Source organism: Lepisosteus oculatus, chromosome 4 (genome assembly GCF_040954835.1).
Source record: "Lepisosteus oculatus isolate fLepOcu1 chromosome 4, fLepOcu1.hap2, whole genome shotgun sequence".
Classification (NCBI taxonomy): Eukaryota; Metazoa; Chordata; class Actinopteri; order Semionotiformes; family Lepisosteidae; genus Lepisosteus; species Lepisosteus oculatus.
In genome coordinates, this window is record NC_090699.1 from 33,630,452 (window position 1) to 33,655,140 (window position 24,689).

The window sequence follows — 24,689 nt, forward strand, 5'->3', positions numbered from 1 at the left end:
TATGTAGGCTGAGTGCTTTGGCCATTTCCTCTGTTCTAGCTCTACAAAATATATCACAATTAAAACTAGACATTTACACTGCAATTAAATGTGTTCAAATGTAACAGAGCTCATTTGGCAATTAAACTATAACAGAAGATGACATCACCCCCTTGGAACCTGGATCATGCCTTGGCAGGAGGCCTGACCTTTCAGCGTAATAGAATTCTCCACTGTCTGAGGACTGCTACTACAGTATGTGGCATTGCCTGCGAGCCACGTTCATCACGCTGGTGCTGTAATTTGGATCACAGACTGATGCTAGTTACTGAAGTTTCTGCAGACGAGAAGATGGGGTTTAGAAGGGGAGAATGTAAAAGAGCTCATTTGCGCTCAGTTTACAAAAGGTGACTTCACTGTCTTGAAACGTGGATAACATTGAATTCTCCTGCTGCAAGAGGCTTGGCCTTTGGGCATAATGGAATTCTGTGCTGTCTAGGGAGGGACACAGTGGCTCTGAAGCTAGAGTTTCCTGCGAACAGACAGCTACATTCACCACACCAGAGTGTTCACTGGGTCATGGCATCAGAGTTCAGCTACCTGCCAAAAGATTTTTTCCAGTACCAGTTCTCAAAATGTGATTGACCTTTTACTTTCTCTCATACGTAGTTTTCTTGTAGATTTCTGTTTTTGTAGTTAAATTGAAGTTGTAAATGTAGTCGTGTAGTTACATCTTGTGGGCTCACGTTGTAAATGTCTCTTTCCAGGTACATTCAGTCTGTGACTTCGCTTTCAATATTCATATATTGTGAAGTGAAGCAGAATACATGTAGATGTGCAGTGAGTCAAACGTGGCTCCAAACTGCCATTCTTCATGCAAGCTGAAGTGGAGTGATTCTTTCGGTAATGGTTCACTAAGAACTTATAGTATGGACACACTGCTATCTGATGAGACCTGCATTAGACTTTTAATTACATGGAAACTGAAGCGGGACTATTCAACTTGGCATCACAGTAGAACATAACAGATTTTCAGTTTGGTAGCACACTTTTCTATTTGTGTTTTCTCCAGCTTAGTTACTTCTCACAGAATTTCATTTGCATCTCTCTGCCTTGCTTTGTTTGCAATCTGCCGCTTTTAGCTTTTTTCAGGCTTGTGACAGAAACACAGACACAGATGGGAGGTGGCTGAAAGCCTTTAATTTTAATTTAATTATTTTACCAAACTGTCATGCAAACATGCTGGAACATCTAATAAAAGCTGCAATAAAAGGGCACATTCTAGGAAACCTTGTCCAACTTGTATATCAATAATATAAGCTAATATTGATTTAATGAATGCACATAAATCAATAAAGCAGCATAACATTTTATTTTAATCAAAAGTATTTGGGCATATCTTGAAGAAAATAAAACAGGATATAAATTTTGAAGCTTTTATACCTGGGAACATCAGTCAGAAAAGAGGGTATGAGTGATTCAAAAACGTCAATGTCACCTGCTTGTGAATCATTTTAAAAAATGCCTTCTGTTAAAAGAAAACACTAGAACAGATTTGCATTCTTTATATTTTAAAAATTCAAGAAATGAAGAATTATTTATCCATGACTAAAAGTTAATATCTTCATAGATTCTGAACAAACACAGCTAAGATTAGTATACTTGGACATTTCTTCTATACTTTACATTACCAGCACTGGTTTCTCATTAATATTTCCATGAAGGCTCCTCTTTTTTTACATGATAGAAAGTCAGCTTTTATTGTGGACATATAAAGAAACCTATAAAACCTGCTGGATGCTTTGCCTCCAAAACTGGTGTACGAGCCTCTGGGATGTACTGAGAATAATTACACTGCATTTAGGAGCAAATGTTAAAAAAACACAACTAAATTGTTATAAGTGTGTTTGTTTTTAGTTACCATCAGATCACTAAATGAGGTGGTTTTAAACAATGCTGTCATAAGGAACTCTACGAAACAATTTCAAGGAAAAAAGGACAGGAAAGAAATGTGTTTGATGATAGTTTAGAACCCATTGTCCTTCACCTCCACACGTGCACCAAATGTATTCACATTCTTAAGAGAATAATTTAAATCCTGGGTCAGCTTATGATTTGAACACCCGCCAGCTATTGATTTTGTTCCAGCAGTCCGTCTTGCAGCGCTTGTAGAAATCGAGGACGCTCAATGACTTGACTTTGCTGCCACGCTCCATCTGGGACCGACTCTCCAGCTGCTCATAGTATTTGGGGACAGGACCCGTAATGATGGCTGCGCAGCTGTTGCGGCGACACATTCTTCTGCTGTGGCATTGCTGAGTCAGGCCTGACCTTGCATTTGGGCTATGATGAGACTCAATGTTTTTCAGCTCCATCAGCCTCTGGCTGAAGTAGTCCTGCATGTTTTGTTCATGGAATCCCCCATTCCAGTCACCTAAATCCTGGGAGAGGTGATTGCTCTCGGTGCCATTGGCAATCTCCTGGGATTTCAAGCTTTCACAGGTGATGGGTCTTACAGCAGAGTTACCCTCAAACCGTGGTGGGGAGGCCAGGCTTCTCTTGTGTGGCAAGTCTTGAAAGACTGGGCTGGAGTTTGCACTTGCAGGTAGACTCCTTGAAACCTGGGAAAATGAAAAAAAAAAAATTTTATTTTATGTTCTTTTAGAACGTCCACTTACAACATACTTCATCTGGCATTATTTTGAAAATAATGTGCAGTGCTGCAATCAATACAAACAAAACTTAATGAAATGGATAGTGTGGCACAGATCCCAAATAACGCACACCATGAGCAGTAGTAAAACTATGATTTTATTGGAATGCGTCAAATAAATGTGACATATACCTGGGTAATGTTCTCATACTTAGAGAATTTTAATTCCAAAATGTATTGTACTGTTTTTCTACCACTTTTGTAAAGACTTTGTAAAACAACATACAGCTAGTACAGGTGGTAGAGAGGAAAACCTTCTGCTGAAATGTGTTAAAGTACATCATACTGAGAGGCAGTGTGGGATTATGAAATGTCTTATTTTGAAAGCTTCATTTGAGAAAATGTGCAGTGTGTTATTTTCTGAATGGAAGAAAACAGAGGAATGGTTTATGAGTTACATTCTAAAATAGAGGAGACTGGGAAAAATAGCTCTGTGTCTCAGGAGGGATAAATCACAAGAAAACATCCCTCATTGGCACTCATGCATTTCCTTCAGTTTTTGCTTTATGATCAGTTCCAACTTCCTAGGCTAGATTGGTACCAGATGGAAAGTAAGTTATGAAGGCTGTTCTAATGAGGCACAGCATAAATATTTGGCTCCAGATTACGTGTGATGTATTTGTGTGAAAGAATCTATTTACATTTATCATGTAATAAAAGCTTTCAAGAAATTGAATCTCCAAAGCTTTTGAACATCAGTGTACATTTTTAGCCTTACCTTGTTCTGTTCCTGAACAATAAATCACTGTATTTATGTTTTCTCTTTATTTTTTTCCACGACTTTCAGTTTGAATTTCAAAGGCTTTGATGCACTTTTGTATCAAGACTTTAGTAACGAAACACCCTTTCATGTGGGGTTCAGACCACAGCTATTATTTTGCAACATAAATGTTGATTTTTACTACGTGGATTTTGTTCAGCTTTGCACAGATGTAGCTTACAGCATAACCTTCATTCCTTACAGGGCTTTTCCTGCTATGTTCTGTGGCAACATTCTTAAAGCTGTACACCCAGGCTAGTTGGATTCCAAGACACCTTCTGTTTCTTTAGAAATATTGTACTTTGTTAAAAAAATATTCACAGTCTTGGCTGGCCACAGCTATTAGTCACAGTCATGTGCATTTAAATATGGTACACACAGAGGAAACAGGCTTCATGCCTTCACATCTTTCTAAATCATCTGAGACAGGCTAATTTTGCATTGCAGAGAAATTGTGATTTGTTCAAAGTAAATTTCAATTTTTAATGACATAATGATTCATGCATTCATCTAGCCATTCATTTTCACCTTCTTGTCCTGGAAAGGTTTGTGGCATGATATATTTAATTTGTTTTTTACACTGTTGGTCAGACTTGGAGAGAGTTGTGCTGTTATGTTAGCTCCACATCTGTCCAATTGTTTGTATCACATTACACATCTGAATTTCCTATTAGTTTATTACATAAGAGAATTTCAGCTGGGAAGAAAAAAATGGTGAAAGAGGGATAGCTTCCAAAATAAATACATAATGTTTTGGAGATTCAATCATAATATACAGATTTTAAATGCTAGTCCAGATGGAAGAGGCTGACCACGGCTGCTTAAAAGGGCTGCAGCATAGTGTGTGATTGAGGACTTTGGATTTCAGAGCAGAGGGTCACAGCTCAAAGCCCAGGAGGGACAGAAGACACAACAGGCAGACAGATGGGTTCCTCACTCACATTACTCTAGTAAATGCCAGCTGCACTAGCAGGTCTCCAGCCCATTGTTTTGAATGAGAATTCATTCTTAATTGACTCAGCAGGTAAAATAAAAGAATTCCATACCTTGATGTCCTGGAACCCGGGATACTCCGGAATGCTGGGCAGGATACAGACTCCAGTACTGTTTGACCTCCGCCGTGCCCCATACCTTCGTGAATGAGTCCGTTTTAGATGGACTGAGTTTCCATAGTAAGGCATTGTGTTTTTCAAAAAATTCCTTATAAAAGTTATCAATAAATCTTTACAATTTATTGTTCAGATTTTATCTTTAGAAACTTAACACTCATTTAGCTGTATTCAGGGATCTCATGGTTAAATTGCTGCTTTTTGAAAAATATGCTGTCAAAATAATTTGAGGCGAAATTAAAAATTATTTATCGCAGCTGCAGCTTCTCAAAAGATCTGTTTTCCAGGACAGAGCCTTGCAATTGCCTTGCTTAGGGGCTGATTGCCTTTTCCCTCTTAATGGATCCCACAAGTTCCTCACAGCTTTAGATCTTGAAAATCCATGGGCTTCAGATCAAAGTGTTTAGAGAGATTATCAGAGCTCTGCCTGCTGCTTGGATTTGCTAATGTCAAAGTCTTTTGCTCACATGAGCCAGTCCTTATCAGATCCTGGTCATGACGTCTACACTCAATTATGGATAGAATAACACGTAATTGCTCCAAAAACACCTGTTGGTTTTGCCTCAGCATTTGCCAGCTCTATCGGCAAAAACATGTATGCTTCTTACAGTACTTTACTGTTAGACTGTAAAAACCAAGAAGACAGATCATCTTGGTAGATGTGGCACAATGACCACATAACCTACAAGGCACAAAGTGTTAGTGACTGTGAGAAGGATTAATTTCCTTTACAGGAACACCTGGTGTTTATAAATACCTTCATTTCTGAGCATAAGCATTTATTGAGTTTAATAAACAGTGCTACAATGGCAGTGTTTATCATTATGGAAGAAAATTTAAGTTGATTCATAAATATACAGTATACTAAGGAGGTCTTAAAATGCAATAAATACAGAAGTAAGTGCACTGGTCTTTTAAAGGAGTGTACACCTGTGGTTTTTGATCCCATTTATTTATTTTTGCTCCCTCTTTTTTCTTATTTATTCTTCAGCACTCCTTCTATTTAATATGCTATATAATATGGCAATGTAGCAAGAAAAACTATCCTAAAAACTATTAAACTGAGGGAATTAAAATTTATTTTACACTGAGTTCAAAACCCACTTTCAAAGCACTGCTCGTTACATTGAGCTAACTACCTATGTAGAAGCTCTTTAGAAAGAGAATATAAAAAGCAAAAAACATAAGCAGGAATCTGTTCACAAAGTAGGAGCATAAATCAAGCAAAAGTCTACCCAGAATGTTGCAAATGAATCAAAATCAAAATGTTGCAAAACTATCTTATTGTTGATTGGAAACCCAGATAGGCTGGAGTTTCCAATATTCTCAACTCAGTTACATCTCTTAATAACAGGCTATAAAAATATTTCAGTACATTCAAGAAACAGTTATCCCTGAAAAACATTCAGGAATTAGAACTGCTACATAAACAAAGAAAAATACTTCAAATATAAGCCTTTTTACCTTTTAACCTAAATTCTAACACATTATAGAAGTGACTCAGTGAAAGCCCACAAATAAAAACAAGTAATGCCCAGAAGATGTACATTTTAGACAAGTAAAAGAAAGGGGTCAAGATTAAATAAAAACTAATTAAAAGGTGCTGGAAATGGTATACAGGAATATAAAAGGCATAAGGCAAAGAGGAAGGATATTAGGAAATGAAAAAAAAAACAAGTTTAGAGGGGTAAACAAAATCCCAACACATTTTATAAACCTGCCACAAAAGCAAAAGTAAAAATAATGCAGTACATAACACATTTTCACTGCGTGCCTTACAATAATCTGTTTGAAGCTTGCATGGTTTGAAGCTACATAGAACCTGAAGAGCTCCAGCAGAGCTGTCCAGTAGTTTTAAAGGTCACCTGCATCGGACTGCCATATTATTAATATAATTGATATATTATTCACTCTTATCTCTGTGTTATTGCATACATAGTATAATGAAAATCAGAATTGAAATAGAGTTGGATTAATTGTCAATTAAAAGTAATACAGAAGGCCATAAATTGAACATAGGCAATACTATTTTTTACATTCTAATTTATCGTCCTGTTTTTGAGTCTGTATACATAAAAGCTACAATGATGAATAATAAGTCAAATTAGAAGACATGAAAATAAATTACTTCATACTGTATGAGATAGATAAGTGATGAAAAATGTATCCTGGCCTGATTTCTCTTTTAAAAATTGTTTGTTTTTTAAATGTTTTTAGAAGCAATAGTTTTAAACATTTCAATTTTTTTTTCATTAACACAATCATATCATTCCATTATAATAAAATTATAATTTTTCTGGTGTTCCCAGAGAAGCAGGCTCGGATACTAAAACTAGTTCAGTATAGTTTAGAACACATTGTGGCAAAGGTCAATACTTTCTTTACCTCAAAGAAAAGCTAAGACTGAGATAATAGTGACATCTGTCAACAACAGCTCTACACATTCTATGACTTGTTATTCCTAAAGCCTTAGGGTAGTTAGGGACTCAAACCAGTGGCTCTTTAACGTCATTAGCAATTAAGCCCCTCTATATAAGGTAAGCAACATGTCTTTTAGCTCTTGTTTTTTTTGTGTCCTTATACCATTACTCTTTCTCTGAGCTCCAGGGTTTCTTACTGCAGTCAGCAGACCATTCTGTTCCTTGAGATTTTATTTGCAATAGATTGTTATTGAGTAATATTTCAAAAGCATGTTTCATGTTTAAAAGTATCATTTTATATTTAGTTTCAATAGACATTTTGCCTTTTATGCTTTGTTGCAGTCATCATCTATTTTACATGTTTCATTGTGTGACAGTAGTGCAAGTATCACTCTGTGGTACTCTAAAAACACTTTAAAAAATTAAATATATATGTAATGTGTAAACGTAAAAATCAAATGTAAATGTGATTCTGTATTATTCTTTAAACAAAGAGATTACCTGCTTTACATACAAGACTTTTATTACATGAATTTCAAGCTGAACTCAAACAAGCTGAAGCGATTAAATGTGTGAGGTGTGAAGTGTGTTTGTAGCAGAAGGTGTTCTTCTCCATGTGAGGGAAAAAGGCATGATGTTGTGTTACGCAGAGACAGCTGGTGGGCTCTGGTAAGAGCATTATTGAGGCGATCAACATGAGAAAATGTGGACAGGAGCTGTAAAAAGAATCCTGTTTGTTAAAGACCTGTCTGGCATATGAGACTGGCAACGGCATGGGATAACATAAACAAGGGGCTGCTTTTTCCTTTTCCAGCATAGTGCTGTCCAGAAAATGTAAGTTTCTGGAAGAACCCAAGAATGTGTTTTAATGCAGCGTCTGACATCCTGCTTAACAGACTCTTTAAGCTAGTAAAACAAAACTTTCTTGTGTTGAAGCTCCTGAGTAAGATTTGTATTGCTTTATACTGTCTCTTGTTCTAAAAGTTGTAAGCATGATGGCAGCCACATGGCTTTTTTTAATCTTGTTTAGATATAAACTTGTTTACATATAAACCTCCTTTTCTATTTGGGAACAGTAATGCAAGGGTACATAAATACGTTCAACTACTATACTGAATTCTTTTAATATTCTGAATTTGTCACAGCTTATTCAAAAGTTTGTTCCTTCAAACATTCACAATTTTATTCGGGAAATATTATTTCCTGTTCCCCTTCTTGTGTGGAGAACCTGTGCAGCAGCAAAACTTCTCCCTTAATCTTCAGCAAAAATTGATTTGACGAAACTTTGGAACATCTGGGAAACATTAATAGCATTTACAATGCTTGGTTAAGGTAAGACCCTTAATAATGTTGGAATAATCACATTAAGATGATTATTTGGATATGCCCAAGGTAATTTCAACTTGAGTACTCCAATACCAACATGTTCAAAGCTGACAAGAAAAGGAATTAGGTCATCAGTCAAAATCCTATATTTATTAACATATTTCTTATTGAGAAGTCATAATTGTTTAAGCATTCTGAGAAAATGAACTCTGTTGTGAAAGAAAAATAGGTAAATTGAAAGACATTTAATATTAAACTAATAAGATTACACATCATATTGCACATAATATGTATTGTACTACTATGTATTGTAGTTTAAATGTACCCTTTTTGTAGAATAGCATGTCCTTCAGTCATATATATAAAACATCTGTTATATATTACTTTTAAAATGATACACTAATATGTTTATCACTTAAAAAAAAAAGAAAACTAACAGATACTGTTCAAATCTGTCGTTTTCCTGTAGGTTATGTAATTGTGTTTCTGTTTTCTAAGCATTGAGATTCCACTGCTTTGAATTACAATATATTTTCCTTTTTAGGTTGTGAACAGTGGCAGAACAGTTATTTAAGATGCAGAATTATGGTCATGAAGAGTGGTAGTGATGTCTCTTGGACTGCCAGGCATTACTGCTCATGTAGGGAACCTAATCTGCACTTGGGTTATTTATTGGGTACAAGATGGATATTAATGACATCTGGTGGATGAAAATAGATTTACAGAGTCCTTGAATATGAATTTGTTAAATTATAATCTAGAACTTTCATTTTAAGTAACACATAAAATTCTGGATTATAATTCTAGACTACAGCACCTGTAGACTAGAAAAAAAGGTTATCAGAAATGTTCTTCTCTGCTTCTCTGGATAATTAACATATATATCAATCTTCAAAGACAGTTAAAAATGAAGCAAAATCACACTGCCACAGTGAGAAATTAGCACTTTAGTATTTCATTGCTCCGAAATAGTGTGCTTAAACCAGATTTGTTCAAACAAATCACACATTGCTACCCTAAAGCCTTAGATATCTTAACTGCAATCGGGAGGTACAATATATATACAGTATGTACACATTGATAAGTGACTAACCCAAAAAGATTTCTGGCTGTAATTGCTGCCCAAAGTGCCTCTACTAATTATTGATTTTATTGGTCTGAATATCAATGCATATTTCAGTTTTTTTTCTCTTTAGGCTTCCATTAGAAGTCTTTAGTTTGAATAGTCCAGTTAAAAATATATGCATCATTTTGTAATTTCACAAAATAGGACAACACTGGAAAGGTCTGAATTCTAATGCAAAGCCCTGTATATAGAAACACACATCACACTACACCAAGAAACAGAGGAACTACTAACTGTGGTATTTAAGATTGTCGTCGGCATCACAGAATACCTCTTAGCACTTGATTCAATTACATTGATCACAGTGAAATTACACTAAAAACACATGATCACATTTTCTTTAAGGGAACACTTAGGTTTAATTACTACTGCTACTTTATCAGAACTCTGCAAAGAAAACCAGATTCATGAAGACGATGTTGAAATCCTGGATCAGAGATGTTGTATCCAGATAGCACCAATATTTCTTGAGTATCTGTAACAGTTCTACAAGTGCATACATCTGGTTTGTGAAACACTTTTGCCTTTGCCAGCTTTATATTGTTAGTTATTAGAGGTGTTTGCCCCAGGTGAGTGACTCAGCAGGCACCTAACTGCATTCCCAACTCAGTTACTCAGTCAACCGCACATTCTCAGGAAGGCAACTCCACCCGTTCACAAGCTTTCAGAGACTTCCAGATGAGCAGATGTCTGCATCTGAATACTTTCTGAGCTATATTTTATTAAGGTTACGAGAGGTGGTTAATTTTGACGTACTTGTGTATGAAACATATTTCATGGTAAACATGATGGAACCACAGCATGTTTGCGTCACATACAGGGCCATGTTACTGGTATGTAGGTTTGCACACATACCTATTCTTTTTTTAAAAATGCACACTTATTTCTCGTTTTCAACAAAAAAAGAAAAGGATGCAAAATGGGAGACAAAGGCAGTACTACCTGGAAGTTATTAACTAAGGTTTGGTAGGGATAACGACAAGTCATACATAGCTGTACTGTACCTGATCATCATCGTTACAAATTTAGCTATAAGTATTGTCCCTAGTGAACTGTCTGTAATAGTTCTCTTTGATGTGGCATATGGTTTAGGCCACTGGATTGTCACTATTGAAAATCTTGAGCACCTGCATTGCAGTGTTGTGTCTATAGAAGCCTGTGGTTCAAAGGTGAAGGGAAGTACAGTTCACAGTATAAACACTCTTGAGCTTGTGAACAACAACCACAGATCATTCATTTGAAAACACATGGTTAAAATGGTGTGAATTCCTGTACCATTTACTGTTAATCTGTATTTCTTGTTTTTGCAAATGCAACCAAACAATTGAAATAAAAAATCCAAAGTCTGTGTTGGGACCCTGCCTGTACAGTCATTCCTAGCTTGTCAAGCTGTCCCTTCTTGTACGATCAATGAATTGACTAACAATAATTTAATATTTTAAGATTAGTAGTAATGACTAGAGCTAAATGTATAAAATGTAGATGTTCCCTTAACAAATCAGATTATGTTGCTTAAGTGTTTTCCAGAGAAGTTTCATTATGACACATGCAGAAAGTGGGGAGTTACAGTGGGTACTTGTCCCTTCATGCATCTGATCACTGCTGTCCTACGCTGTTGACATTTTCTGTGTGGCAGATGAGCAGATCCCACAAAGATTTGCATTTAAAATCTTTTATTTATATAAAAAAAAACATTAATACATTCAGACATTTAAACTACACTGATTACTTTGTTTACAAACTATCCTGAATTCCTGTCAGACAGGCTTTAGCAGGGTTTGTGTTCAGTGATTGGACCAACAATGCCGATATCATGCTGCACTGAGTCTCTTGTATGTGAAACATGCTTTAGGGCACTGAATTGTTGCAGCTGACAGGCTTCATCCTGCCCTCATCACTGATTATCTGCCCAAATATTAACTCAAGAATAACACTGAAAACAAAACAAAAAATAAATCCCACACAAGAGAAGCTGAAGCACAAATTTGACCATGAAGTGTTTTATGCTGCTTAACAGTCTATGACTGTAAGAACAGCATAATTAATAAATTCTGTGAATATGAAGAGTATATCTATCGATTCGATGTTAAAAAATCACTTAGTCCTGGAAAGAATTGTGTCACCCATAGTCTAATCAGGAAGCACAGAATGTGAGATGGAATTACACCTCAGGAAGAAGAGAACATACAGGCTCCACACAGAACATGCCTCAGTCCAGAATCAAAGGTCCCCAACTCCTCTGAGACTGCAGTACTAACTAAAAGCACCACAGTGCCAGCCCACAAAGGGAATTTATGTACCAGATCAGTTGCACTGATTTAGCAGTGCAAAGAGGTTTATATATTCGCCAGTGCTCTGCAACTGATATACTAATTCTCAAAGATATGCAGATATAAACAGAAAAAAAGTCTTCTTTTCCTGTGATTTATTTTTCTTCCTATTATGGTGCTAGAGTGCTGTATGATGTCAGTGTCAAACAGTGTCTGACTGAGCTGAAAGTAATGATGAAAGTCTGCCCACATGTAACACAGCCCACAAACTCATTTCCCTTCAGTCTCACCAAGTAAAAGCAGAAGTAGGCACACTAATGAAGGAAACAGCAAAATATAACCAGGTGCCCATTCAGCAATGACATTATTATTGTAATTTATAAATGTGTAGTTTCACATTAGTAAAACTGTACACTACTCAAATAAACAAAAAACACAAATCTTTATTATTCATCTTGAAACTGATAGATCAGAACCAATAAATACAAATAATATGAAAGAGCAACAGACTTCGGTCCAGATTCTTCACTGATAAAGAATAAAACTAAAATACAGGAAAATTGTCAGAAATTCTTGTTCCATTATAGGTCTCCTGAAACCACAAGATTCACAGGATCACACAGCTGTTTAAGGAAAACATGCATAAATCAACAGATCTCTCAATAAATAAATACCCACTGAATCAACAGTGTAATTTTCTTACTCTTGAAATAGTAGCAAAAGAAAAGCTTTGTTTTGGTTTGTGTAAACATTTTCTGAAAACCTCTGGTATACATTTTCCTGTGTAGGACTGAGTCATGCTCACTGCAGAATATATATGCTATATATATAAATTATTTTTGTGGACTGTATACATTTTCTCTGAGAGTGTGATAGATCTTAATACTGTATTTAAGTGACAGAACCACCAAATAAGAAACCTTTTTGTTGGCAGTAGACATACATTTACACTTAGCCCTGGTATATCTGCATTATATTTTTTATATGTGGTTTTGACAATGTACGATCAGCTGAATATATTTGATTGCCCTTCTGTACTATATATATACTGCAAACAGACACTTCCTGGCTGACATATCTTTCCTGTCATCCATTAGGCTGAAAGCTATTTACTGCTTCTCATTCTTCAAATCCTACCAGGTTTGCACTTAGTTTGCCTAAATAATAAAAACTGTAATAAGCAAACAAGGAAAATGTAAACGTCCCATCTCACAGGCCATTAAAAATGCAGATACACAGCATCAAGATGACCCATTTTATGTTAAAGGCAGAAGGCACAGCTGAATGTTTAACAAAGTAAGCCAATTACAAGACTGATACAATATCAGAAAGATAAAAAAAAACATTACATACATGCACATACCATGGCACACAGTAATATGCCATTTCATTGCCAACTAAATAAAATGTAAACATTAACAAATGTTAATTCATAACAAAAGATTCATTCATGCATTTAAACAGACAACCATTCACTTCTATTCCCCTTTGTTGCTTTCTTTCTCATAATGGCTTTGAAGTTTATTTTATATAAAATCAAGATAAAAACTGGCATGAAAAGCAGTGTGTAATGGACAAGTGAATGTTACCTAGAAAATATTCTGCTCCAAATACATTGGAAAAAAACCCTGCACTCTATTAATCAACTGGTTTAATATACAGCACAAGTATTTTCCACTTCATTGTAAAATGCTTAATGTGATTCCTTGCATAAAATAATGTAAAACAAGTAAGAACCCTGGATGCATCAGTTACAATGTAAATTAATTCAATACAGTACTAATTATCGCAAGTTATTGCATATTTTAAATATTTAACTGTTGAAATATGGAACACAGACCAAAGCAAAAAAAGTGTAGTTCACTATCACATTTCCAAGATGAAATGGAGTCCTATCAATTAAATTCAATTGGTATTTTACCACACCCACTAGTAACCAGCATTAGAGACAAAAACATTTTTAGGCAACATATATATGCACAGAAGTCACACACTGGTCTACCTAAAATCTTCCTCATTCATCTGAAAATTATATCTCATCTCTTCGCTGATCCATAGTCTCCGAAGCGTTTTTTTCAGATTGGAGTCACAATTTAAGATACAAAGCAGCTGAAATTATTTCAAAAGATTAGAACAGTGTCTAAAGATAAAGAGTAAATAAGATTAAACTGACAGACGGTATTCCATACAATGCAGTAACGCTTTTGTGTTCAAATCATCAAAACTAATGACGGTAGAAATAATTCAGCCATAAATGAACTAAACCTGTCTGGCACAGTCTTTATAGTGATGTTCAGAATCCAGGTTACACTTGCTCATTCACTGTCTTCCCAGCATTCTATACTAAACATGAACAAAAGAGGACAGAAGAGACAGCAATATAGTCTTAAATCCACTTCATGCACTTCATGTCATTTTCCAGTTACTGTACACACCATTGGTGCAAGGATTCAGCCAAGGTTTGCTACAGGAAAGATTAGAATCCTTCTCACATCTCACAAAGGCATCCTTGTCTTTTAATTTTGTATGCTGTGAAACAGTTTTTTATCTCTCGTAATCTGTAGAAAACTTTTAAAAAATCAGACTCTTGAAGAATCACTTTGCTGTGTGGTAGGAGGAAAAAAACACTTATCTTGTCCAATCTCTATATTGCACTTCTCCACACTAGACAGGATACAATAACTCATCTGAAACAGTTCCTCTGCTTTTTAAAACAAGAAAATATCCACTTGAGGATACACAGCATCATGCTAAGTGAACCCCATTCTGCATATCAAATTCTAATGCTATCCAAAGATTGTACTCTTGAGAATCATTCACATTCTGCTGGTGTTCTCAGAAGGTTTCTGACTGAAAATGCAAGCTGGGTCCACCTCATGCTTATTACTTAAGATGCTATGGGTATATACAGTACTGTAGTTCAACCCATACAATGATCAAGAGAAAAAGTATTTCCAGGAAGCTAAAGCACCAAATGAAACGGGAGTAAAATATTTATCCTGTTATACACGTCTGGCCATTTTTAATATGGTTTCAACAGTCAAACAGAAAAGGGACATGATATAGTATAGCATTAGTCCTCCAGAGTGATAGATGACATGAGGTGCGAATTAGGCAGCTACAAGCATAGATGGAACAGCCTCCATAGTTTTTTTTCCCCAACCATAGACCACAAAGAGTAATTTTATCCATTTCCAAAGAAGCAGACTTCAAGTTCATAAATGAAGCAAAGAGTTTCTTCATCCATATCCAGAGTGTCGGTCATGTATTATAAACTATTGAAGCTCTTTTGGCAACAGTCTCTTCGCTACCACCGGACACTTTCTGGCCATTTTCCTTCAGGAAGATGTCAGACCGAAGGAAACGTTTGTAGCTGTCAAATTTCATGAGGTTAAAAATCTGGAACAGACAACAAAAAAATATTTTAAAGGATTATCATGGTACATTCCCCATTCAGTTTTTGTCTGAGTTGAAACAAATTGTTTTAAGTGAAAATCGCTGCAATACTATGTCCAATTTTGTTTGTTACACTTCTGAAATGAATGCAGCACCATGGTTCTTGTATCAATAGTCTTTAAGATATAAGGTTGACTTTAAAGCTTCACTAGTTGCCTACAAGGCTGTGTTCTATGCACATGTGATATAAGGCTACATCAGGCCTGTCAAAACAAGACCTTTATTCTGTGAATCAACACACTGGAATTCATCGCTTTAAACCACAGGGCATTGAAAGACTTATTGTTTTCTTCTGCTGGAAAACTATCAGTGCTTTCAAAAAAATTACAATTATACAATCCTTCAAGATCACACTAGTGGTGTTATTAATATAATCTGCCTAAATCAAAGTGATCAACTTTGTTTGTGCTATTCCAGGAAGAGCTACAAAAGAGTATTAATAGAGAAAAAAATATCTGAAGGCTTACCATATTTAGAAATACTGAAAACATTGGTTCTGAAGCTCCAACAAATTCAACCAATACTTCTAATTATTATTGTAAAAGTGAACCTTTAAATCATAGTGAGCACTAGTTTTTATTCCAGTATAACTGCAGTGATTTGACAAATAGTATTCCTGACAAATAACAATAATACAGGGGTGCATCTGAAATAGGCCTAAAGTTTTGGGTTGTTGATGCACACTGATAGTATCAAATACAAATAGGACTAAATGATTCCCACCAGCTACTTTTAATATAAAGTTAAGACAAATCGTAAGACAATAAAATGTCTTGCACCTGTACGTAAAAAGGAAACTATCTGTCACAGACACAGTCTATACCAAGTCCTGCTTGCAACTTAGTCCTGCTTCAAGCATTCCATATTAATATTCTATGTTACATGTCAAAATGCAGATTAACTGACTGCATTTCTTGTGTTTGCTTAGGCAGTATAGTCTGTATATCTTCAGATAAGAGGTTCACAAAGGTTTTTTAACTGTAGTAGTCAAATGTAAAGTGTAAACTTAAAACATTTTTATGCTAAAAAAACAATGCCCTGTATATACAGTACATAAGTATTTTAAAATGTGATGCTTCATGAAAACAGCATAACCTTGGATATTTAGAGACATTTCACTTAATTGAATTAATCACTAAATTGAATCTTGTAAAATGCATGCCTTTAATGAAAGAATGTATTTTATCTATTTGTTTAATCCTTTAAAAGGGCTACAATGAAAAGTAATAAGCCTCTGTGCAGTATCTTTGATTATAAATGTTCTATAGTGGTTAAGAATATTTCCAAATCATGCTCATTAAGTATACCAGCAGCATAGTGTACCTTAAAAAAAAAACAAAAAAGAGAACCCTATTAGTGACACTTGAAATAGCAATATGGGAACTCGCTCAAAATATGGTCACTCCAAGCTGCAGCACAGGTCTAACAAACACACAACATACTACCAATCAAGAGAGAGTGATCACATCTTAGGGAGCTCCTATCTGCTTTCCTCTTAAGGCACAGACCTGGTGGGGGAAGATTCTGGGAGGGAGCTACCTTGATGCAATTGATTTACTAAGAATATCATAAATATATTCAGTGGTGCTGAAATCAAGCCCCCTTACAGGCCATTCATTCCAGGAGATCTCTTTGTTTCAAAGGAAATCATCAACCATTAAAGCACAGTTCAAATCAGCAATTGATGCTAACAGATATGGTTCGGTCAGGAGTTAGTCCTGCATGTAAAAGCTGTTAGACTACCACATTTAAAGCTAGATTTTAGGTATGCAGCCTTCCTGAGACAATGAACACCCTCAGATTTTTAGTATAGTTCATTGTTTCCAAATAGATTCACTCTTTTTCCCCTAAGTTTCAAGTCCGTTCTTTTATTTTTAAAACAAAGCAAAAGGAGGAAACTGAAGTTCTTGTTTTCAGCCAGATTCAGAGGTATTGTGAAATTCTTTTTCAAGCACAACCTTTGTTAAGTTACAGCAGCAAGAACTTCAAACTCTCCACTTCCCATACATGTGCCCAAGAGATCCCCAGACTCGGAAAAAAACACACTCAAACATATTCAAAAAAGGCAAAGTGAGTCTCGGTGCTTTCGAACCAAAGATCATCAAATAAAATGTAGAGTAATTTCTAGATTTTGTAACAAGCATTTCAAAACACTGCGCAGGCTCATGTGTCAGTGGGGCAATGGTGGGGATTTGGAAAGGTCTTGCTCCTCCTGTTACAATATTCTGGTTTTATTTTGGGGATTCTTGACTTGAAACTCTGGGGGGGGGGGTCAGGGTGTAAAGATGTTTCTATTTTTATAAAGCTCAAAACTCAGTACCTTTGGGGGAAAAGTACAAATGTGTTTGCAAAAAATATTTCATATAGGAAAAGCACATAGAGGGTTGCTGTTAAAACACTGTTCAGATACACGGGATTTTGCAATTCCACCCAGTTCTTTAAAATCCATCAACCCAGTTTTCTAACTGCTTCATGTCCCAACTGAGGGACACAGAGTAGCTGGAGCCTATCCCAGCAAGCACTGAGCGAAAGGCAGGACCCGTCCTTGACGGGACACCAGTCCATCTCAGGGCACACACAGACACAGACGTGCACACACTCAAACCAAGGCTGGTACTTAAAATAATTTGTTAAAAGATTTTGTCTATATTTATAGTATAGTATATACCCATGCAAGAGAAATATTGAGATATATCTGTAACTTCACAAAATGAGAAACAGTCAATTAAATCAATTCTGAATATTTATATGCGAAAGAAATTGATGTGGCACTAAATATTCTAACACCTTTGTTCATTTATTTGATTTAAGTAGCAACTGGGCTCCCTTACCTGTTCCTGCAACTTTTCGAACATCAGTGGGTGTGCCTGATCCAGCATGCTCTCATTTAGCTTGGACTGTCCTTCCACGTTCACCTGGGTAGTGGATGTGCTGGACAGATAGGTGGCGTAGATATATTTGGCTTTATCCCTGAGCTGAATTTATGATACAAAGAAAAATAAGAAATGGTTTCACAAAACAGGCCTGACTTGGATCAGCCATACAGGAGATTAGAGAAACTAAGTTGAGTAAGCATGGAACAATTTATCAAAAGTACTCTCCTATGTAGATGTTTTGTCATCCTATTTTTATAATTATACTAATAATTAATAATAATTCCTTACACTTATATAGTTATACACTTATATCCTTATACACTTATTATATGCTTTGACACTCCACTCAAAGCATGTTACAGGTAATGGTGTCTCCCCTCCACCAACACCAATGTGCAGCATCCACCTAGATGATGCAATGGCAGGCATGGTGCACCTGAACGCTCACCACACTGCAGCTATCAGTGGGGAGGAGAACAGATTGATGAAGCCAATTCATAGATGGATATTATTAGGAGGCTGACTGGTAAAGGCCAATGGGAAATTTGGCCAGGACACCAGAGTATCACCCCTACACTTTTCGAGAAACGCCCTGGGAATTTTAATGACCGCAAAGAGTAAAAGTCTCATCTGAAGGACGGCACCATTTTACAATATAGTGTCCCTGTCACTATATTGGGGCATAAGGACACACATAGGCTGAAGGGTGAGTACTACTGCCCCCTCTAATACCTCTTCCAGCAGCAACCTTAGCTTTTCCCAGTAGGTCTCCCATCCACTGACCAGGCTCACACCTGTTTATCTTAAGTGGGTTGCCAGTTGTGAGCTGCGGGATGATATGGCTGATATGGCTATTTTTATAAACTTTACTGTTTTCTTTTTTTATTATAGATGTGAGCACAATTATAGAGAAGGCAGAACTGAAAGAAGTGTCTGAAAAGTGGGCTTGAGATCCTAAGTTTTTTTTAAATGAAAACATATGAAAACCAGACACATCTTAAAATGGAAAGTCAGTATGCAAGCAACATTCACATGTGTAGACCAGAGCTACTCTGCTGTCTAGATCTTTGCACGTGGAATCAATGATTGTGCCACGAAATACTAACCCAAATTTCAAACAGCCGGGTGGAAAACAGCAGCCAGTACAGAAATACAGTATATATATGAAGTATATTTAATTTAATACAAAATATTTAAAAATAAGCACCAGAGTATCAGCCTCTTCAGTCCTCTTGCACTTAACCACATGTTACCTTGCAGCAATAGCAGATTTCTTCTACCAAACCTCAGAGAAATACAGTAAATAACTGTAGTTATAGAGACATGAGATTAATATCATGATTAGACCCTTCCTTTGAGTAAATGTCACTTGGTTATGGTTAAATGTGGATGATTTTATGCACTTTCACTGAGCAAGCCTTGATTTTCTAGGGAACGGAAAGTTATAACAATGTATATTCTTTGTTGTACAGCAATAAAGAAGGGAATACATATATTTTGTTCTTCGCCACTTTGTATTTTAGGATTGTTAGACTTAATGAGGCTCTAAGGTACATAATGTACAAGCATTGCCAGATATGTTTTTCTTTTACATCTACTAGAACTTACAATAGCCCTATCAATTCTTCCCTAGACCCCATATTTTGGATTCAAGTGCAAAACTGAAGCTGTACCTTCTGCATGTCCTGGATCTTCTTAAACTCTTCACAAGCTAACCAAAACAAAACATTTTCTTCACTAAATTCTTTCTTCAGAAATTCCTGCAAAGCAAACAGCAATGCTGTTAAAGTTAGGAAATGAACTAAAAATTGAAAAAATCTCTGAAGTAGTGATTCTTTGTACTGATACAAAGAAAGTTTTGGTAAAAAGTAGTGATTTCTTTTCCTGAAATCGGTCCCTTGTCTTGAAATACCCATTACTGCAAAGAGAATTGCATGATGTAAAAAAAAAACTTGTTTTCCTATCTCCTGGACAACCATGCAATGAAAAAAAAATATTCCCAGACTACAGTAACAAAAGTTAGGTTTTGTTCTTTCTGCACTTTAACTGATTAATTCCTAAAAGAAAAGCAAATTTCTGAAAATAAAATCAGATTGCATGCACATTAGAAAAACAAGGAATCTATAATACAGTGCTCAAAAACATACCAAAACCTAAATTAGTATATTTCATTCATTCTTGGATGAAATACTGAAACAGGCTGAGAAAGCAGTAAGTTAAAGTAAAAGCACAAGCACAGAACATACTTATTTATACTGTAGTTGTTTTTTACTTTATCTCAATCCACTGGAAGATTCCTATTCTTTGTCAAAAAGAAGAGATGAGTTCAGATGATATCTCTATTGTAGCTATTTAAGATATGATGCCAAGGTAAGAGGTACTTGTCAATCACCATTTAGTGTTGCATCAAGAAGGGTATAAGAACTAATGTGTAGCCAAAGTGCAGGAAAAATCTGACACATCGTAAAGTATGTTCCCATAGTCTAAATGTTTCAGCCAAGTTCTTCAAACGTTTTCTGTTGAAAACTGAGCAGATATTTGAAAATGACATAGAGAATCTTTCCAAATGGTGACAAATTAGATAAAAGCTATACACACAACACACAAGAAAGGAAATCTCGTTTACTCACTCGAAATTTCCTGACCCCCTCCGGGTCCTCTAGCAGGTTTTCTAATGAAATAGACCACTTCACTGCTCCTGTCACACACTGCTGACTTGTGCTGGCAAAAACATTGATATCTTGGATCTCTGAAAGAATGAATAGGAGATAAGACACTGCAGAGCGCACAGGGGGGTACCACGGGAAATGAGATGCGGCTATGTGAAACAGCAAACATTAATAGGACATCTGCCCAGTCAGCCTTGCTGGAACCTCAGTATCCCCTAAGCTGTAAAGTAGTCACTTCAGTTTTTTCTGAATACGTGATATCGGTTTTACTTCCATGTAAAGATAGACCTTCTGCAAGTCTGTCAGATTTTATTACGTGTTCAGATGGGCATTAAAGCCCGCAACAGCTTTTATTATTTGAAGGATTACAGAAAAAATGCACAAAAACCTCTTCACATTAGATTAGGAGACCTTTATTTTCCCAAATTTGGGAAATTCATTTGGCAATATTGCTTCACGACCTTCGCCAATAAAAAGAAAAACACACACACACGCGCAAGTACAGAAAAATAAAATAAATACAACATGAAATGCTATGAGATGCATCATACAATACTACGGTGCTTCAGTGCATTTTAACAATTATAGGATTGTAAATGTGACTGAAATGCTCATTTGACAGTGTTATTGTACATTATTATGGTTGCAGGAATAAAAGAGCTTTCATGTCTGTTGGTGTTTATTTTGTGTTGCAAACAACATCTACTCCCCCTTCTGTTATATCTACACAGCCTGCTATAAAAGGGGTGACTTACATCTTTCATTATCTGTTTAGTCTTTTCCTTCATAACATTTTTAGAAAGCTCAAAAGCTGTCATTTGCCTTTTGCCAATACTTCCAGTTTATTCCAACCTCTAATTCACATATTATCACATAAACAAATGAGGTAAAAGAGGAGAACCACACTGCTGTAAAACAGAGTAATCAAAGTGCAGCCATTACACTGCAAGTTCTCAAGTCAAACATGGACGCAAGTCAACAGCTACAAGTGACGACGACCACAAGCAATGGCTACAACAATGGTGGAGATACTGAAGATCTCCACTTAGTTATTAGTGTGAGGTTTATGTATCCAGGAGCACTATGTTCTGGTTCTCTGGATAAGCTAGTCGCAGAAAGAATTTACAGCTTGTCAACACCCGGGTGACAAACTCTCCAGTGGGTTTAAAGTCAGTTCCTCCAAGTGGAACCAGGAAGTCAAAGACTGTCATTGTAACCGTCATATTCTCCTATTGAGTCGTGGAGTGCTCTCAGACATCATGCCAGTACAGTCAAAAGTGAAACCCAGCTTGGGAAAGGCTCCAAAAAGCCCTCTCAGACCCTTCTAGAGTTCTGTATTAGAAGAATTCAAACTTTTATTTTTATTATTTCTATCTTCTATTCGTAATTTATCACATTTAAGCATGGTGAATCTGACCCTCAAACACAACTTGTTTAAAACCACTTTAACAGCTTTTGGTGCAACCCATCACAAAGTACTGCAGCATGTGACTACATTGTGTATGAAAGCTGAACGTTAGTCATATAATAGACCACAGTACTGAAAAAAGTGCAAATATTTATGCCTAAATGAAAAAAGTCTCACAAGCAACTACAGTACGGTGCATGATGATAAAATATAACAAGAGCACAAGTATAAAAAAAGAAAAATCAAACATGACTAATTAAAAAAAATAATCAACAGTGAATTACTGTTAAATCTAAAGTATTTAGGTTTAACACCTTTCACTTCAAAATGTAAGACCTTAATGAAGTTAAAAACAATAACATCTAACAACACAGTTATTTCAATTAAAAGGTGACTTACATATATTTATTGGTGAAGCTCTAATTTTGCTTCCTCACCAATACGGTACGTGTCTTGTAATCATTTCTCTAAATCTGACCATAGCGTTTGAGAATTACACCCAAATTAATCATCACTGAATGCATTTTCACACTCCTAATAGAGATCTGTTTACGTATCTGACCACATATAAAAATTACATAGATACTACGCTGTTACTGGAGGGAAAATGTTGGAAAAGCCACTTAATATGCAAAGAATTAAATTATAAATCAACACTAGGAAAACGCATGTACTGGTGTACGTACTGTATCTGCATTGAGGGTGACATACTGTACATATATGAAGCAACAGTACAAAGGAACAAGTAAAGGGTTATTCCATGCTGAAAAGAGAAGAAAAGAAACACAACGTTTCGGCTGTGGAGCTTAAGTAGCTATACATTTAAACGGTATGAAGCATGTGAAATTTTATTACATATTGTAATAAACGTTCCAGATGTAGAGACTTCTTAAGTACAAACGATACAAGTCGGCGTTATGCACCATTCATTTAAAACAGAATTTGTGAAGAGCATGAGGATAAAAAACTACATTATGCAGTATCTACTTTTCAGATCGTTTTTTTTGGATTTATTGGTTTGGCTGTTGATATTTAAATGTATTCCTCCCCCCAAACGCAAAAGAGCTACCCAGATCCTGATTAGCACTAGTTTTGTATCAGTTTGCCTAAATTTACACCAGTCCCAAATCAGTGCTAGTGTTAAACCAGACACAAAACTAGCCTTTGTGTAGTTTTTGGTTGCAGGAATTGACTTTCAAGTGTACGGCACATGCAGTTTGTTAACGGTAAAAAAGAAACACTAGATGGAAGTTTAACGCGATAACATCAACGGGGTATGTTTTTGGTTTAAATGTACAGTGAGATTTTCTCAATTTAGTTTTTGAAGATTTACCTGAAGGCGGTCTCTTCCTGCTCAAACGGTTAACAGCCCTATTAAACATCCTCCTCTGGCAACAGGGACAACGCTGCGTCTCTCCAGCCACCTTCTCAAATTCTGATGTTGCTTTTTGAAAGCCTCTTCCTTTTTCTCTCCCCGGCAGCAGCAGTTTTCTCTGACGCATGTTGGGTGCACATCCTCTTCTCGAGAGCTCAGCAGACGAATTTCAACCGCTGGTTTTCCTGTTCTGAGGTCAGGACAAATACAGAAAGTTTGAACCCACCCGCATTTGTTTTTCGTTGACAAACCAAGACTCCCAGCTAACAGGAACCCCTCCTGTCTTTAATAAAACTACACCAAACACAAGCAAAAGCGTGAAGAAAAAAAAAAACCATGAAATGTATTACTCGATCGTCATCTACTCACTGCTTTCTGACGTAAAAATGTTCAACTGTACGTCATAGATACTAGTTCTTCATTTCTGTTCTGTTAACTTGCAAAACAAACACGTTTATTTGTTTCCTAGGCGCTAGCAAGTGTGTGCTTTAAGAAAACCAAAACACTTGTAAGAAGGGAAAAAAGGGAAATGTTGTAGAGGGTTAAGTCTTAAGATTTTAAATCTTAAACATACAGGAGCAGCTGTAAATGGAAAATGTGCTTATCACAAAAGCTTGTCTTTGGGATATCTCTGACACGCTTCTTGGCATTATTTACAGAATATTAGAAAATTCACTCATAATATTTTGGAGTGCTGTATGCCTCAAACACCCTGTCAAGGGGAGCCTTGTTCAAACCAGTTCCTGAAGTGATGGGGGTTTCTTCAGGGTTTTGTTATCATAAGGCTATGTGTAGGTAAACCTTAAATATACATTTTCTGGTATAATAATGCTCAGCAGAAGACGATTACTACTCAGAGGACATACTGTAAATTACAGCACTGGGCATTCTGCAGCCTTGCACATACTCCTTTGCTTTGGTTGCATGTCATTCTCTACACTGTAAAAGTTGTGCCTCTTGTGACAGAGTGATTGGAGTCAGCCAGGTTGACTATGTGCCATTAGAATGGATGAGAATGTGTAAGGTGTGCTAAAGGCTCAAGAAAACAAAAATGGGTTCTCATGGAACTTTAAAAGTGAACTTTCATTTAGTGTTGAGAGAGAAATAGTGGAAAAGACCGTATTTTGCATTTCCTTAAAGAGACAGGGGCTAGCTTGGAAAGTTCCAAGCCCCTACAGCCAAATGGTGCTTGGATACTACTG

At 36.2% G+C, this 24,689-nt stretch overlaps 2 protein-coding genes across 3 annotated transcripts; both read right to left on the reverse strand.

Annotated features, from left to right (window-relative positions):
• Positions 1-1,165: 1,165 nt before the first annotated feature.
• LOC107077403 (uncharacterized) lies at positions 1,166-5,088 on the reverse strand. The gene is made up of 2 exons (XM_015347662.2): positions 4,499-5,088; positions 1,166-2,600 (listed from the first exon to the last, which is right to left on the reverse strand). The coding sequence occupies exons 1-2, from the start codon at positions 4,631-4,633 to the stop codon at positions 2,088-2,090; spliced, it is 648 nt and encodes a 215-aa protein (XP_015203148.1). The 5' UTR covers positions 4,634-5,088; the 3' UTR covers positions 1,166-2,087.
• A 7,038-nt stretch (positions 5,089-12,126) lies between these two features.
• On the reverse strand, positions 12,127-23,785 carry LOC102685187 (regulator of G protein signaling 10). Of its 2 annotated transcripts, XM_006630729.3 has the most exons (5): positions 23,446-23,783; positions 20,666-20,784; positions 19,709-19,795; positions 17,991-18,134; positions 12,127-15,102 (listed from the first exon to the last, which is right to left on the reverse strand). In XM_006630729.3, exons 1-5 carry the CDS (start codon positions 23,612-23,614, stop codon positions 14,965-14,967), a joined length of 657 nt encoding a protein of 218 aa, XP_006630792.2. In that variant the 5' UTR covers positions 23,615-23,783; the 3' UTR covers positions 12,127-14,964. The 2 variants fall into 2 exon arrangements, with proteins under 2 accessions (XP_006630792.2, XP_015203145.1); XM_015347659.2 differs by lacking the exon at positions 19,709-19,795 and having other exon boundaries at positions 23,446-23,785.
• Positions 23,786-24,689: the final 904 nt, after the last annotated feature.

Excerpts from the sequence above, each read along its gene's own strand:
- LOC107077403 (XM_015347662.2), bottom strand. The coding sequence starts at position 4,633 with ATGCCTTACTATGGAAACTCAGTCCATCTAAAACGGACTCATTCACGA. Across the intron at positions 2,601-4,498 it reads CCGGGTTCCAGGACATCAAG|GTTTCAAGGAGTCTACCTGC; the intron begins GTATGGAATTCT and ends TCATTTTCCCAG.
- LOC102685187 (XM_006630729.3), bottom strand. The coding sequence starts at position 23,614 with ATGCGTCAGAGAAAACTGCTGCTGCCGGGGAGAGAAAAAGGAAGAGGC. Across the intron at positions 20,785-23,445 it reads CAGGAAGAGACCGCCTTCAG|AGATCCAAGATATCAATGTT; the intron begins GTAAATCTTCAA and ends TCATTCTTTCAG. Across the intron at positions 19,796-20,665 it reads AGGGGGTCAGGAAATTTCGA|GAATTTCTGAAGAAAGAATT; the intron begins GTGAGTAAACGA and ends TTTGCTTTGCAG.